We start from the raw sequence: 17,445 nt of genomic DNA, 5'->3' as shown, positions 1-17,445 counted from the left end.
CTTATATCCTTTCTTTTTTTTTCTTTTAGAGTGGAGATTTTTGCTATTAATAATATTTAAACTTCTTGGATTCACATGTGACTACTTAAAAATAAGTTTATTTATTTCCCTTAAAGAGAAACAAAACAAAACAAAACAAAAAGAAAGACAAACATCTCCAATAGAGTTCCATGCCATGATCTTCCCCTAGCCTTCCTAGTCAGCCAGGATCAATGTCATGCATGCATGTGCCCAGAGTGTACAGGCTGACCTGGGTACTGAACCCTAATCTTCCATAGGGCTTCCAGCAATGCAGAGAGAGGTGTGTTACTACTGCACCTCTGGGGCTGGGTTCACATATAGCTTTTTATAAACAAACCATTTTTTCCAGCTTCAAATGCTACAACTAAAATTTACGTACGCCTTTTATTTCACTCAGTGTCTCACCTTTCTCTAGAAATAATAGGCCTTGTAATGAAGTCTTGCTTTTATACATGTAATTCCTTTTTTTTTTTTATTACTTTCAGGAACTTTCACCACTTTTCACTTGGAAAATGCTCATTATTCAACATCCATCTTGTCTCCTCTTTAGAGAAACATCTTCTGTTCTTCTGGCCTTACTAGGGACAGTACACTGAACACATCTTTGTGAAAGTGCTTTCCTCCAGTGTTGTGATTTACCATTTATCTCTGCATCCCATTTCAGAATGGAGATCCTCAGGGACAGGCACCAACTCTAACTAACCTTTCCTACCACACATATTACATGGTATTTGCCACATAAAAATGAAGCCCCTCCATTTGAGGAATAAGGGACACTACATAGAATACAATATATATGTATTTTTTAAGATTTTTGTTATAGGGCATGTGTCCTTGCTGAAGAGACAGAGAAAGACAGAAAGTGAGAAATTACTCAATGTCATGCATGCATGTGCCCAGAGTGTACAGGCTGACCTGGGTACTGAACCCTAATCTTCCATAGGGCTTCCAGCAATGCAGAGAGAGGTGTGTTACTACTGCACCTCTGGGGCTGGGTTCACATATAGCTTTTTATAAACAAACCATTTTTTCCAGCTTCAAATGCTACAACTAAAATTTACGTACGCCTTTTATTTCACTCAGTGTCTCACCTTTCTCTAGAAATAATAGGCCTTGTAATGAAGTCTTGCTTTTATACATGTAATTCCTTTTTTTTTTTTATTACTTTCAGGAACTTTCACCACTTTTCACTTGGAAAATGCTCATTATTCAACATCCATCTTGTCTCCTCTTTAGAGAAACATCTTCTGTTCTTCTGGCCTTACTAGGGACAGTACACTGAACACATCTTTGTGAAAGTGCTTTCCTCCAGTGTTGTGATTTACCATTTATCTCTGCATCCCATTTCAGAATGGAGATCCTCAGGGACAGGCACCAACTCTAACTAACCTTTCCTACCACACATATTACATGGTATTTGCCACATAAAAATGAAGCCCCTCCATTTGAGGAATAAGGGACACTACATAGAATACAATATATATGTATTTTTTAAGATTTTTGTTATAGGGCATGTGTCCTTGCTGAAGAGACAGAGAAAGACAGAAAGTGAGAAATTACTCCACAGGGGGAATGGCCACACTGCAAACCCTTCTCCTCCATTCTCTCAGAATTTTGGGAACTCACGCACATGCAACAGCCTGAGTTTTAAGCCACTGGCTCTGAGACTACAATCGCAGCCAACCACCTGGGAGTCCAGTGTCTTAAACCACTACACCACCTGCTGATCTTAGGATATAGTTTTTAAGTGAACAAACAAATGGAAATATGTTGCTGAGGAGGAGTTGAAATGACCCTTTCCATACTACGTTATACAAGTTTCTAAGGGCTGGCCTTGGAACCAAATGGCCTTGAGTAGCTTTGTTTCTATGGGACTAGGCATTCCAAGTTCTAAACAGCACACATACAAATGAACATTGGAACAAATGTGTTACCTGGAGGCTTCTGGGGCCAAACACCTGGCACTGAGGCTGAGAGGTGGCCCCCAACCTGGGGAGCAGCGTGCCTCTCTGAGACGTGAATGAGCCTGGGTGACACGTCACATCTTGAGGAGCTGCCACTTCATCAGAGACCAGCTCTAGTCAGCCAGTGACCACCTGATGCCCTCTGCCCACCTGGCCCCGCTGGGCCCATGCCATGCTGGTTACTGTGTACTGTGTGCGGAGGGACCTCTCTGAGGTAACCTTCTCCCTCCAGGTCAGCCCTGACTTTGAGCTCCACAATTTCCGGGTCCTCTGTGAGCAGGAGTCCAGAATTCCCGCTGAAGAGATGCAGATCATCTACATGGAGCGACTCCTCGTCGATGACCACTGTTCTCTGAGCTCCTACGGCCTCAAAGACGGTGATGTCATTGTTTTACTTCAGAAGGAGAATGTGGGACCTCGGCTTGCAGGGCGGACCCCACACCAGCATCGAGTGGAGTTCAGCGGGATCGCTGTGCCAGGGACGTCAAGCTCCCGGCAGCAGCAGCACCAGCATCATCGGACAACGTCAGCCCAGCGGTCCCGCGGCCTGGCCTCGGGTGAGAAGATGGCTTCTGCTCAGGGTCTGGACAGCCCTGCTTTGATCCGCAGCATGCTGCTTTCCAACCCCCACGATCTATCCCTGCTGAAGGAACGCAACCCCTCTTTGGCAGAAGCTCTGCTCAGTGGAAACCTGGAGACGTTTTCCCAGGTCCTGATGGAGCAGCAAAGGGAAAGGGCCTTGAGAGAGCAAGAGAGGCTTCGACTGTATACTGCAGACCCATTTGATCAGGAAGCTCAGGCCAAAATAGAAGAAGAAATCCGGCAGCAGAACATCGAAGAAAACATGAACATAGCAATGGAAGAGGCTCCGGAGAGTTTTGGACAAGTGGCGATGCTTTATATTAACTGCAAAGTGAACGGATATCCTTTGAAGGCTTTTGTTGACTCGGGTGCCCAGATGACCATTATGAGCCAAGCTTGTGCCGAGAGATGTAACATAACAAGGCTGGTGGACCGAAGGTGGGCTGGGGTGGCTAAAGGAGTGGGCACGCAGAGAATTCTCGGCCGTGTTCATCTGGCCCAGATTCAGATCGAAGGCGATTTCTTACAATGTTCTTTCTCCATACTCGAAGAACAGCCCATGGATATCCTTCTAGGGCTGGATATGCTCAGGAGACATCAATGTTCCATTGATTTGAAGAAAAATGTGCTGGTGATCGGCACCACTGGCACGCAGACTTACTTTCTTCCTGAGGGAGAGTTACCCTTATGTGCTAAGCTGGCAAGTGGGTCTGGGCAAGAGGAGTCTTCAGACAAGGAAGTAGCAGATACTATTAAACATTCAGTCAAAGATTCAGGACGAAAAAAGCACTGACGCAGGCTACCACTTGAGGGAGTCTCAGGTCACAGAAATGACACGATGTGAGCTCACTGACAATGAGATCATTAAAAACGACAGTAAACCACTGAAAACCTGGCCTTGGGACTCAGTTCTCAGATGGGTACCTATGTAAAGCGTGACTGCTTGATCTTAGCTCCTCTTCCATTTCTTTTATTCAGAGGTCACTGAACCTTATCCGGGAAGGCTGATTTCCTGGAAGGCTGAGGTTCCAGCTGATTTCCAGATAATCTATGAAAGGGAAAAGCAACCTCTTCTTCTAGAGACACTAACCTATTAAATTATAGGGTGGCCAGTCCAAACCAGTCACTGCTGTACAGAATTTCCTGGAAAAAGCCACTGAAGCAGATCCTAGAATGCATCTACATGCAGTCATTTCACATCAGCACCAACAGAGAAATAGGACTATTTTCACAGATTTTATCGTGAAATTGTACTCAGAGAAATAGGACTATTTTCACAGATTTTATTTTCTTTATGAAAGATACTAGAAATGGTGGGTTAATGATACTCTTGAGTTAGTTAATATTTATCCATATCTGTTTGGAGAAGCTTAGGGCTTATTCATATTTTACATCCACCTTTTCCCTGAATTTCCTTGGAGTCGTGCTCATGACAACTCACTCCTAAAGACTATTTTTGCTGTATTTGAGAAAGTGGATTTTCTCCTGGGATAGCCTAAAGTATTTTTTTAAGAGAGATTTTTGCTATAGGGAGTTTGTGCTTGCCAAAGAGACAGAGTCAGAGTGAGAAATCATCCCCCAGGGGTGATAGCCACGTCATCATCCCTTTTCCTCCATTCTCCTCTCAGAATTTTGAACACACATGCACAAGCACCCAGCCTGAGTTTGAAGCCTCTGGATCCAGGACTTGAACCACGGTCGACTACGTGGAGTCCAGTGACGTAACAGTTACACCAACTGCTGGTCCCAGTTTTTTTTTTTTTTTTTTTTTCCCCTTTTCCTCACATTCAGAGAAACCCTGATTGTAAAACAAAGGCAATGAATTGGATTATCATTCTTTAAAACTATGGTAGTTTGGGAAGCCTAGTGGTTGTATGGTGGTGGGAGTGGGAGGCGGGGTTAGGCAGAGGTTAAGGCTCTCTAGGGCTCATTTCAACTAGACCATCTCCTTTTTTTTCTTTGCTTTAAATCCATTTTATATATTAAGCTGCTGCTACATATTGTTAGAATACAAGGTTTCACTGTGGAAATAACATTCTGAAACATCCAAATGAGAAGACCTCATTCAGCTCTTTGATCCATTTTGACAAAGCTACTCTCTATTACATTGATAGTAGGAAATGGAAAATCCTGATTCGAATGATTGGGTCATTGGAGAAGTCATGATGCATTTTTGCATAGAAAAATATGTCATAACGTTTCCAAAGATCTGATACAATGGATGACTAGCACACCTGAGAGAAAAAGCTTAGTTGTCTGAGGCCATCAGTTGCAGGGGAAATTTTGGACATTAATTCGTCGAGACTGATATTAGAACAGTAGATTAAAAATGAAGAAATGTATAATCTGATCTGAGTTCTGTATTATGTAGACAAACCAGTTCATGTATTTTATAACTCACAATCCTCATTTTTAAATTGTTTCATGGAGGAGGGTAGTCACTTTTCAAGTGCTTAAGCTACATTATGATCTAGAATACCCTTTAAGTTATTCTATTGGAGAGTCATGGAAAGGAAAGTCAGGGAAGTCATGATGCATTTTTACATAGGAAAATATGTCAGGACTTTCTCGACAACCTAATATTTTCCCAAGAAAAATGTAAAGCCATTTAAAGCATTCCCAAAAGTTACAGGAAAAAAAATTCTCCCTTGGGCCAGCAGGTGGTGGAGTGGTTAAGGGTGTTGGACTCTCACGTGGGTGATGCATTTCAAGTCCCTGACCTGGCAGCTTGCTTTCTCATTTTCCAATAATTCTAAAAACAAAACAAAACAAAACTCTCTTATAATCATCATATCCCCTTTTGGGTTTGCTTCTGGATGATACTAATCACTCTCTTCTATTTTTAACTGTGGTCGGCCATGTGGGAGTCCAGTGCCATTAACCACCACACCACCTGCTGGCCCCTAATCACCCTCTTTTAAAAGAGACTAACTTTGGGGACCAGCAGATGGCATAATGGTTATGTTGCTGGAATCCCACATAGTCAAACCTGGTTCAAGTCCCGGACCTGGTGATTTAAAACTCACACTGGGTGCGTGTGAGTATGTGCCTAAGATCCCAAGAGGAGAATGGAGGAAAAGGCATAGCAATGTGGCCATCCCCCCGGGGGCTGATTTCTAGCTTTCTGTCTCTCTGTTTCTGTCTCTCCAGTGAGTGCACACACCCTATAGTAAAATTCTCTCTTTAAAAAAAAAAAAAAAAAGAGGGAGACTAACCTCTTTGGTCCAGCCATCATCACTTAATGCCCAAGATTTTTTATTTTATTTTATTTTATTTTTTTATTACAGATGTCCCTCAGTCATATTCCCCAGTCATTTCTATATTTGCACCAATGTTCATAGCAAGTAGAACTGCTAAATATGACCAAATGGACAGACTTTGTTTTATTTTGGTTTCTAATTAAGTCCTAAAGACAAATGCCATTAATGAATAGAAGAAAGAAATTCTGAATAAAGTCAGGAATAATGAAAATGCCTATAAAGAAATGGAAACTGATCTGATAAATTCATGTATCCTCTCTTAGATAAAAATATGCAAAAATCTTCGGCATCTTCCTCTGCACTCAACTTTAAGGTCCTTTATACAAAAATACACCTGATTTGCATACATCACACAGTACTCCTCAACATCGAAAGGTTAGTATATGACCTATCAGATGGCTCATAAAAAACAGTCGAGGGACCAGCAGAGGATGTGGTGGTTAAAGTGCTAGAGTCCCACATGGTCGAGTGCAGTTCAAGTCCCAGACCTGGCAGCTTGAAAATCATGCCGGGTGCATGCACAAGGGAGTGCAAAATCCCTGGAAGAGAATGGAAAAGGGATTACAGCTTGGCCATACCTGCTGGGGAGCGATTTCTCATTTTCCCTCTTACTCTCTCTCTCTCTCTCTCTGTCTCTCTTTGGCCAGTGCATGTTCCCTATGAAAGATAAATCTTAAAAAAAAAAAAAAAAAGTCAGTCTAGGAGCCTGCAGGTGGCGCTGTGGTGATTAAGGCGCTGGACTTTCAGAAGAGAATGGAGAAGTAGCTTTGTGGCCATCCCCCCTGGGGAGTGAGTTTTCACTTTGCTTCTCACTGTCTCTGTCCCTCTCCAGTAAGCACACATGCCCTATGACAAAAACCTTAAAAAAAAAAAAAAAAGCCAGTCTAAAAATTATACAATCTTTAAGGTACAAGACAATTTACATGATATCAAATTCAACCATAACCCATATCTACGTAGTCTGGATTCTAAGAGAAACGCCCTTTCTGCGGTCACAATAATTTTGGGACAAGTCTCAGAGATACAATTCTTCCTTTCTTATTTTGCACTAAAATCTATTATCCCACAACTTCCATAAGTTGGTCTTTATTCTTCCTTCTGCCAAGAACACATTAAATCTTTCTGGCATGAGGTAATTCTTTTAATACAAGAAATCAGTGTCATCCTAAATATTCTTTGTTGTAGGCTTTCACCAGATTCTTTAACTATTTCTTACAGGGCAAGTTTAGAAACTCCTAAAATTTTCTGCCACCTTCCTTTGGCCATACTCCAACTTCTATTAAATATTGCTTGGGTAAATGGGTAGGTAAGTTAAAAACACTTTTATTGATTTGAATAGCAATGACCTCAAAGAAAAATTAAGAAACAAAGTGAATTAATTAAGCAATGCCCTTATTGATTAACTTTTAAAAATCATTGTCTTTCAGGTCAAAAGATATTTTAAAAGTAGTTTTATGGATTTATAGTTTTGATGCAATCTTGTGTATACTTGAAAGGTCCTAATCAATTAAATTTTAAATGGATTAGTTTTGATCAAAGACAACATCTTTCTTACAGGTGCTATGCACAAAGTATTTTCCATATATTATTGCCATTAATCCTCAGGGAAAATCTTCAAAATAGCTATTATTCCCATTTTGCAGTTGGGGAATTTGAGGCTCAGAATGATTATGAATATTCAGGAAGTGAGAAATTATTTCCCGGGGGATGGCCATGCTACAGTCCCTTCTTCTCCATTCTTCTCTTGGGGTTTTGGGCATGTGTACACACAGGCCCGGCATGATTTTCAAGCCATCAGATCCAGGATTCAAACCATGGTCAGTCATGTGGGCGTCTAGCACATTAAACCACCATGCCACCTGCTGGTCCCCCAAAACACTTTTTTTTTTTTTTTTAAGGTTTTGTCTCTAGTGAGAGAGAAGAGAGACAGAGTTTCAGAGAAAAGGAAAGTGAGAAATCACCTTCCAGGGGGTATGGCCACACTGTAATCCCTTCTCTTCCCTTCTCCTCTTGGAATTTTGAGCACACAAGCACATGTACCCGGCATGATTTTCAAGCAGTCTAGCACCTTAACCGCTATGTCACCTGCTGGCCCCAAAGCCCTATTTTTTTAAAACCTACTTTTTTTTATAACCTACATTTCACATTGTCACCCACTTCAACACACACGCATATCTATATCTACCTATATCTATCTATCTATATAACTGAAACAGAACAAAATTTCAGATAATATGAATTACTTTATCTTTTTCTAGACTGTTTTTTAATATTACATTCTATTATTTTTTTAAGAGAGACTTTTTCCTATAGGCATGTGCACTTGCGAGAGAGACAGAAAGCCAGACATCACCCCACAGGGACATGGCCACACCACAATCCCTTCTCTTCCATTCTCCTCTTGGGATTTTGGACACCCCCACACAAGCACCTGGTGGGAATTTCAAGTCGTCAGATCCAGGACTTGAACCATGGTCAGCCATGTGGGAATCCAGCGATGTAACTACTACATTATACTGTTATTTAAACAATATCTCACACCATTTTATTATTTTTAAAAGATCTTAAACATGTCTTACTGAATGTTTAGCACAATGGTATCCTAATACACAATTTACAATTGATCTATACTAATTGACCTGCAAGATTGCGATTCAAATGTCTGATTTCAAATGACAAGTACTTTTCACCAAGTAACCTTCTTTACTTGATCATTTTAATCCTAGATACTGGTGCTAAGGTGCAAAATTATTACAAAATTTCACTCATGGGCACCACCAAAACACTACCCATTAAAAATGGAAACTGTGTAGTAGTAATCAGAGTATACACACCAATCTTTTAAGAAGCTTACTTACTGCTTCCCTAAAAAGAGAGAGAGAAGAGAAAGAAGCACCCCGAAAGGGTCTTCATGCTGCAATCCATCCCCAGTCTCACCTTACCCAGCATGTACAGGGAGAACTTGGGGGTCCTTCTCAAGTGGGGCTAGCATTGCAGATCATCCTCAACTCAACAATTTTTTAACTGAAAGCCCATGAAGAAAGCTCCAAGCCAGGTTTTTATAAATATGGAAATGAGGAAGTTACAGTTCTAGACCTCAAGGTAACTATAACCTATGAGGGGTAGGAGACAGACTTGTACTCAACTAAGAACTAAAAGGTGCTCATGAAATGAGTAATATTTTGGTAGAAGAGAAAAAAAGAAATATTTGGAAAGGTACGTTTTAAATAAGAAAGCCAAAGAATGAATTGTCAGTATGTTTAAAATGTTCTTCACTGATGCTGAAAAGAACCGTATGGTCTTCTTAAAGTTGCTAATACATAACTTATAATTAAGAGGGCACTTTAGTTTGTGGAAAATGAAATTAAACTAGAAGTTTATTTTAGTGTCAAAAAATTTTAGTCTATGCATAATTTTTTTTATAAGAGGTCTTTTCCATAAACTTTTTGAATACCCCTTGTAGTTATTAGATCGTTAGAATAAGTCATGATGGATCTTTGTATAGCAAAACAGAAAAATATGTCATGACTTTTCAAAGTCCTCTTGGGAATTTACAACCTGAAAACGGATGACTATATCTTCATTTTCTTTATTTGTATTAGAAATCAGGATAAAACAGACCACTTAACAACAGACCTAATCTCTTTAAAATAATAAGCCATTAAAAGAAATCTATTAAGCCTTTGGTTTCACCTAATGCCCACTTAAAAACCCATCTTACCTAAAAGAAAACCATTATTGTGATAAGCATGTATATTTCAAGGCCACAGTACTGCATTCTGGTGCAGTTAAACCAGAAGACTGATGTTGTTTGAGGTAAGTAGAGCATATAATCTTAACCTCTTTCTTAAAATACTGGGTCATAAAATTTCTCTTTCTAGGGAGAAATTTATCCCCCCAAAGAAAAAGACCAATGGATGTCTGGATATACAAACACATCTTCACTACAGGTTCCAAATGTTGCCTTCTTAGTCAAGAAAACCATTTAGGGTACTAATTAAAAGACATTCATTTGCTGACATCCAACATTCTGTAGAGAAACACTTGACTAAATAATTGGAATGAACTGGGATTCACACCAGGAAGCTGTTGAAGATAGTCATCAAGCTAACATTCCTCCTTACTCTCTGAGGATAGGAAGAGTCTGGAAAACCAAAGAGGTGCAAAGGTAAAAATGGGTAAAGGGGACAGGAAACAAAACAAAACTACACAGGAGTTTGGGATTGATTTTAATGAATTCTCTCTTGGTTTGAGTATCGCTTTACACTGGGTCAAGATTATAGATTAGTTTCTGTTCCACACTTTATTCATTGTAAATTAACTAAAAACGAGAACATTCTCACGATTTTTCACTGTAGAGCGTGAGTCAAACTTGCTTCCACACTTGGGTCCATCTGTGAGACTTGGATTTTCTAAAGGTCTGTTATCAGAAAAAATGGAATGTGGATTTCCCCTATGCCTTCTGAGTACCCACCTCATGGGAGCCAATTAACAGTGTGTCTAGACGGGGACACCTGGAGTGACTCTGTCTCACATCAGTGCAGTGAATGTTTTCTGACTATTCCTTTTTCCTTTTCCCTTTCTTTCCCTTCTCCTTCCCCTTTTTTTCACTCCCCCCTCTCTCCTTTCCTGCTTTCCCTCACTCCTTCCCTTCACCCCTTCCTTTCCCCCCCTTTCCTTCCTTCTCTTCTGCTCTCTCTCCCTTCCTCTCTCCCCACTTTTTTCTTTTTTCCTTTCTATTCTCCACTCAAAAAGACTTTCATGAATCTGAGTTTGTCCATATTTCTGATCAGTAAAGGCTTAAATTAAGAACATCATTTTAACAATCACAAGATAATTTGCTACTGTGTTAAAATCCAGAGGAAGCAGTGTGAGCTATGCTTGTTATCCTTAGTGGATGTGTTGTTGCTGTGTCCAAATAAAATAGACAAGATTGCCACAACAAGCTTAGTCCAGGTAAATAATCACTTAAGCCAGTCTTACCATACAATATCAATCAATGTTCTGATTTTTAATTTTTTTGTTGTTAACCAGGACTTAGTAAAGTCCCCTTGAAATGAAGAGGAAGCTCAGTTTAAAATTACATTAATTCACATATTTTCCCTTTCAAGTGCATGTCATGTCTAGGGATATAATTAGTCTATCATTAAGAAAGGAGCATTTTTCTTTCATTGATGTCACTAAAAATTCAATGTTTCAGGAGTCTTGTCATTATCCTGCGTCATGTGGTGAAGTCAGGGAACACAAGTTATAGTCAGAGCCTTCAGAAATGTTAATAGTCCAGTTGAAAAACCAGGAAAAATGCAAAGTAAAATATTTTAAAATAGTACAGCGACATAGCCATTACGCTAACTGCTGGTTCCCATTAGTGCCAAATTGTTAAATACAGGATATGGGAAAGACTCCTACTCCCTGCTTGAGACACTATCTACAACTGGCAAGATCTAATTCACGAATCTCATTGACCTTCTGCTCTATGGCAGGCACCATGTTAGGTGCTGGGTTGCTTCAGTGCAGACTGACTTCTGGTGCTCAGCTGGTGCTGTGAGCTGTATGGGAGTCTCCCATATGGGAGATTCCATCAACTTCCTAAGATGAGTCATCCAGGGTCCCTTTGGGATAACGCAGTTAATCAATCCAGAATTAGAATATGGCCAATTCTTAGGCTAAACTTCAAGGTGAAAGTGTATACCATTTCTGCCTAGACCCATAGGAGCACTATGCTCCATTTGCTTCTATCATGGTCTTAATCTTGGAGTATGGTTCAACAATTTAAAAACTACTTCTCTTAGAAAGCAAATGAAGGGATTTGGGACTTACACAATAGATGAACAACCAGCAATACAGGCACTAGAAATTAATGACAAGAAATTAGTTGATTAGATGAAACATTTGTCACAAACTTTTAATTCCAGGGAATAAAAAATGGGTTGTTAAAGACAATAAGGTACTAACCAGAGAGTAAATATAATTGAAAATGTTTGGGTACTCAGGCAACCTGAAATAGGGTCCAAAATCACTAAAAAAAAAAATTTCAAATAAGTTGTGAGGTTTTCTGGAGTGATCATAATCCTTTTCATAATTACATCTTTAGTTCTTAGTATGTTATTTTTCTTTTCTTTTCTTTTTCTTGGTGAGATTTTTGCTATAGGACACGTGTGCTTGCCAGGAAGACAGAGAGAGAGAGACAGAAAGTGAGAAATCACACCCAAGAGGGGATGGCCATGCCGCAAACCCTTCTCCATTCTCCTCTCGGGATCTTGGGCATGCACAAATACGTGCCCTGCGTGAGTTTAAGCCACCGAGTTCGGGACTCAAACTGTAGTCAACTACATGGGAGTTCAGCGACATAGCCATTATGCTAACTGCTGGTCCCAGTTCTTAGTATGTTATGTGAGACAAGTGTTACTTGCTTAATAAGTATAGAATATGTGAATAAATATAGAAAAGTGGACAAAGTCCCACACACAACTTATTAGTTGATGTAGAGAAAATTTGATGTTCTTTTCCACTTGACTTGTTTTTTATATAAAAGCATATAAGGTAAAATTAAATCATATATAGACAGTAGGACTACCTTTGTATAGTTAGAGTAAATATGTTCTGGATTAATGAGATAACTGATATTTACATGTAGAAACTTAAATGTAAATGAGCCACAAAATAAACCCATGAAGTGCTTTCCATCTGGTAAAGGTGCCAGTGTTCTAGATGGGTATTATAACTAGCAGTTGCTATGGCCGACCCATCCCAATTTGCTGGAGACTGTTCTGGCATCAAGGTATGTATTTATGCAACTAAAAGTTAAAATGAGTAGAAATGGCAACCAGCAGGTGCTGTAATGGTTACTTTGCTGGACTTCCACGCAGTTGACTGCAGTTCGAGACCCTTGGGCATGTGTGTGTGCATGCCCAAGATTCCAAAAGGAGAATGGAGGAGAAGGAATTGTGGCATGGTCTCCCCCATGGGGGGCTGATTTCTTGCTTTCTGTCTCTCTGTCTCTCTCTGTCTTTCTGGCGAACACACGTGCCCTATAGCAAAAACCTCTCCAAAATAAGGGAAAAAAATGAGTAGAAATGAACATCAGAAAATGGGATAATCGAAATCAATTATCTTTGAATTATCCTGGAAAAGCATTGATAAAATTATACCAACTTTTACACTAATAGTAGTGACAATGATAGACTGAATATAAGTTACAAAGTAAACTGTAGTGGAAGTTTTAAGTTTTTAAGGGGATATGTGAACAACAAAGCAGCAACTTCAGAGGAAGCATGGATAAATAATGATGCTACCTTTGTGTTTAAGTTGTTGCAGAGCTATGAAAGGCTAAGACACAATGAATAGAAGGTAAGGTGGGATTGCATAAGGGAGAATGAGCTTTTGATAAACAGATGTGCTTACAGACAGCAGATGAGGCCTAGAAGAAGAAAGAAGTCAATGGTATATTTTTATGAACAAGATTATGATCATTCCAGGGGTATCTGGCTGTAGAGAGGAAGAAGCATGGAGAAGTTGTGAAGGGTCCAAGGACTGAGAGATGCTGAGAGGAAGGTATGACCAGGTTGTCACGTTGCCCTGGCAGCAGAAGTCTGAGAGGGTTCTAAGGAAAAGTAGGTGAGCCGTTAACATCCAGTGTGCTGAATAATGTCAAGAAAAGCAAAGTGGCAAAGTGAGCCATTCTTTACTCAGATTAGAAGGACAAGAAAATTTGTGACAAAGATAATTCCCACAGAATCAAAGGAGAGTGACTGGAGAACATAAAAGCATTAAAAATTGTAATGGACACTAGAGACAAAGTGGAAATAGAGTTTGGGAGGGGAAGAGCATAGGAAATTGGGAGGGGTTAATGGAGAGGTAAGACACTTGTGGGACACAGATAAGATTTATTATCTGTTGACGAGGATGTGTATGGTGGTCTCAACTGGGCTGGCTTACGGTGAATATCACGCTGGTAAAGTATCTTCACATGCTAAATGATATATAGCAATTTAATGTATGAATACTAATATTTTTAAAAATAATAAAATAAAATAAATGAATGATAAATTAAAATTTAAAAAAAGAATCAAAGGAGAGTGACTTAGAGAAGTCAATGGCATCCATAGAATACCATGGACACAAGGCATCGTTTGTTACCAGTCAAGCCAGTTCTTTAATTCACTGTTTAATAACTTTACTTCTGACCTACATCATCAAGAGCTTAGAATTAAATTATATTAAGAAAAAATTTATGTAAGTATATGGGTGTCATCCTTGTAGGTTTCATTCTATTACAAACAACAGCATAAAGTTAAAACAGCAGATGGGCAGTTAGCGTAAAACAGAAACAAAGATATTCTTTGTTCAAACATTGCCAACTGCCATCACTTGGACTCAAAAATAATAACTGACAGGAACAATCTCATTGATATTCCATAGCTATAGGAGTTTATGTCCCCATATGGCAAGGCCCCTACTGTCAAAGTCTTCACTCTATAATGACTGCTAAGTGTCTGTTCTGAAATATTTTCATAAATTCAAGAAATGAAAACAGTGCTTGCTCTTTTTCAGTAACTATTCAATAACAAATCTGTTTAAGTTTCATACAAAATATACGCACACCTCCCCATGCTGTCTAACTATTCTCAATGATTCAGGTTAAATTACTTAAAAAAAAATTAAGCATAAACTCCATAGTAAGAACATTGGGATATACTTTTAAACTCTTTCTCCTTTTGGAAAAGAATTCTAAACATGCTATGGTAAAGTACATAAAGACATGAGAGAAAGTTTACATTTACATTGCACTATACTTTTTTGGTTAGTTTTGTGACTATCAAAACCTTGGATAACAACAAAATGTGTTAAAGTCTTACAGAGAGTTTGAAGAATAAGTTAGTAATTCAACATTTTTCATTTCCAGGGCCATGGAAAATGGGTGATGGTGATTGGTTAAATTTAATGCAATATATTCATTCATAATTAGCCAACTGATTATAGTGATGATTATTTGCCACATCTTTGATAGCCATGAAGAAGCCACTGACTTATTTCAGTTTGACAAAACACAGATGAATAACCTAGTACACATTTTTGACAGGACTACAGAAATTCCTGAAGTCCACATATAACATCTCGTCAGCAACAACCTGTGAAAGTTTCTCTTAGAACACTTTCAATATTATATGTGACTGTATTTGAGGAACTTTACTTTACACTCTATAAAGCACAGGCATTAAGAAATCTCTATTCCTAGAGGACTATCCCTTCATCTTTTTTTTTTTTTTTTCTTTTTGGAGAGGTTTTTTTGCTATAGGGCGTGTGTGCTCACCAGAAAGACAGAGAGTGACAGAGAGATAGAAAGTGAGAAATCACCCCCGGGGGGGATGGCCACACCGCAATCCCTTCTCCTCCATTCTCCTCTCAGGATCTTGGGCACACACGCATACGCACCTGGCGTGAGTTTAAGCCACCAGTCCAGGACTCAAACTGCAGTCGACTACATGGAAGTCCAGCGACATAGCCGTTACACTAACTGCTGGTCCCACCATGCCTTCATCTTGAGGGTAACTTACTGATCTAGATGAATCTGACCAACTAGGTAGAAATGAAATTTCAATAGAAAATATTAAGGGACTCCTTTCCTAAGGACATTTAAATAATTATAGAAACAAGGAGATAAAGCTAACTGCTAGAAGCACAATTCTAGTTCTGCCACTCATGTATTCATATTCTTCTTCCAACAATGAGCGAAGCTAGTTTTTGTTTGTTTGTTTGGTTTTGTTTTTTTAAATTTACCACTGTTCCATCTTCTAGTTCACCTCCAACATCCTATACATTCTTGTTCTATGGTGTTCATATGAGTGGAAGGTCTTAACACAAAGCAAACTAATTTGAAGGTTACAAAATTCTTGCTGGTAGCTAGAGCATGTTTTATCTTACAAAGAGTCTAGCTCACTAGTTCCTGAGAGAACTATACTTTGCTATAGATACAGGCCTTTCCAAAGCTACCTGGTTCTCAGATTACAAACATCATCTGAGACTATACTGAGACACTTACCCAATTGATGGCATCATTCACTATTCATTGGATAACTAGATATTGAGAGTTATACAATTCACTAAACCCTGATCCAGGGGTCAGAAAAACAGTGGTGCGGGACCAGCAGTTAGCGTAATGGCTATGTCGCTGGACTCCCATGTAGTTGACCACAGTTTGCGTACCGGACCCAGTGGTGTAAAACTCACGCCAGGCACTTGTGCATACGTGCCCAAGATCCCAAGAGGAGAATGGAGGAGAAGGGATTGCGGCATGGCCATCCCAACTGGGGGGTGATTTCTCGCTTTCTGTCTCTCTGTCTCTCTCTCTGTCTGTCTGGCAAGCGCACACGCCCTATAGCAAACCCCGCCCCCCCCAAAAAAAAAGAAAAACAGTGGTGATAAGAATGACAATGTAGTTATCCTCTTGAAGCTTATTTTCCAATGGAAGTTTCCAACACTAAGAAAAAAATGTAATAGCGCTACCATTTACATAGCATCAGATGAGTCAATTATTCTAAGTATCTCATATATTTTAACTCATTTTATCTTTATAACAATATATATGTTGTTTAGCAACATCCCCATCTTATTGATCAGGACACTAGCAAACAGAGAGGTAAAGGAATTTGTAAAAGATCACAGAGCCAGAACATGACTATATCTGGGACTTAGGGATCCAGAGCCTATCTCTTTATTTTTATTTTAAAAAATTATTTTATTTGCCTAGAGAGGGACAGAGAGAGAGAAAAAGTGAGAAAGCAAGCCACCAGGTCCGGGACTTGAACTGTGGTTGGCCATGTGGAAGTCCAACGCCCTTAACCACTGCACCACCTGCCAAACCCTGGAGTCCATCTCTTTAATTGCTCTATCATATTACCTCTAAAAAAAAGCAAATAAATAAATAATGTCAAATAGAGACATGTCCTACAAACAAGAGAAAAACCCTGAAGGCAACAGAGAACAATGGAAGGGGGGAATACTAGTTTGGATGATGAGTCAGGGAAGGCCTCTCTGAGGAGGAGATACAGAACGATAATCGCAGACGAGGAGAGAGAAGAACTCCCAGTGACCTGGGTAAAGAGCATTTTAGGAAGAAGAAACAAAGACCTCAAGGACAAAGAGGTTCTAGAAGTGCTCTAGAAAGAGTGAGAAGGCAGCGGTAGGTAGGGTGGAGCAAAAGAGGAATCCAAGAGGGGCTACATTATGAAAGGTCTTGTACTTTTTTTTTTTTAAGAATTATTTGATTTAACTTTATTATTATTATCATTATTATTTTCTAATTTGATCAGAGAGAGACAGAGAGAGAGAGGGGAACTGAGAAAGCAAACCACCAGGACTTGAACCATGGTTGGCCATGTGGGAGTCCAGTGCCTGTAATCACCATGCCACCTGCTGGCCCCAAAGGTCTTGTACTTATAAATGAAGGGTTTGGATTTCATTCTATGTGTGTGGGAAGTCTCTTAAGGGCTTTTAAATAAGGGAGAGACATTTGATTTACTGTTGTTGAGCTTTCTCTGATTGTTTTGTTAAAAATAGAAGGGCTAAGGACTGGGCTCTTTTTTTTTATTATTATTATTATTATAAATTTTTTTTTT

General features: G+C 39.4%; 2 protein-coding genes across 3 annotated transcripts in view; one reads left to right on the top strand and one right to left on the bottom strand.

The window, feature by feature from the left end:
* The window catches only part of PDGFD (platelet derived growth factor D), a 293,702-nt gene that overhangs the window by 159,750 nt on the left and 116,507 nt on the right, over nt 1-17,445 (bottom strand). The window lies entirely within an intron of this gene.
* DDI1 (DDI proteasomal shuttling factor 1) lies at nt 1,931-3,470 on the top strand. The gene has a single exon (XM_006150077.2). The coding sequence runs from the start codon at nt 2,158-2,160 to the stop codon at nt 3,358-3,360; it is 1,203 nt and encodes a 400-aa protein (XP_006150139.1). The 5' UTR covers nt 1,931-2,157; the 3' UTR covers nt 3,361-3,470.

The sequence above is a fragment of the Tupaia chinensis genome, unplaced genomic scaffold (assembly GCF_000334495.1).
Source record: "Tupaia chinensis unplaced genomic scaffold, TupChi_1.0 Scaffold000276_1, whole genome shotgun sequence".
Classification (NCBI taxonomy): Eukaryota; Metazoa; Chordata; class Mammalia; order Scandentia; family Tupaiidae; genus Tupaia; species Tupaia belangeri.
Note: the sequence above shows the minus strand (reverse complement) of the source record. Positions and strands in the feature narration are given on the sequence as shown.

What these genes read in the sequence shown, in the direction of transcription:
- DDI1 (XM_006150077.2), top strand. Translation starts at nt 2,158, where the DNA reads ATGCTGGTTACTGTGTACTGTGTGCGGAGGGACCTCTCTGAGGTAACC.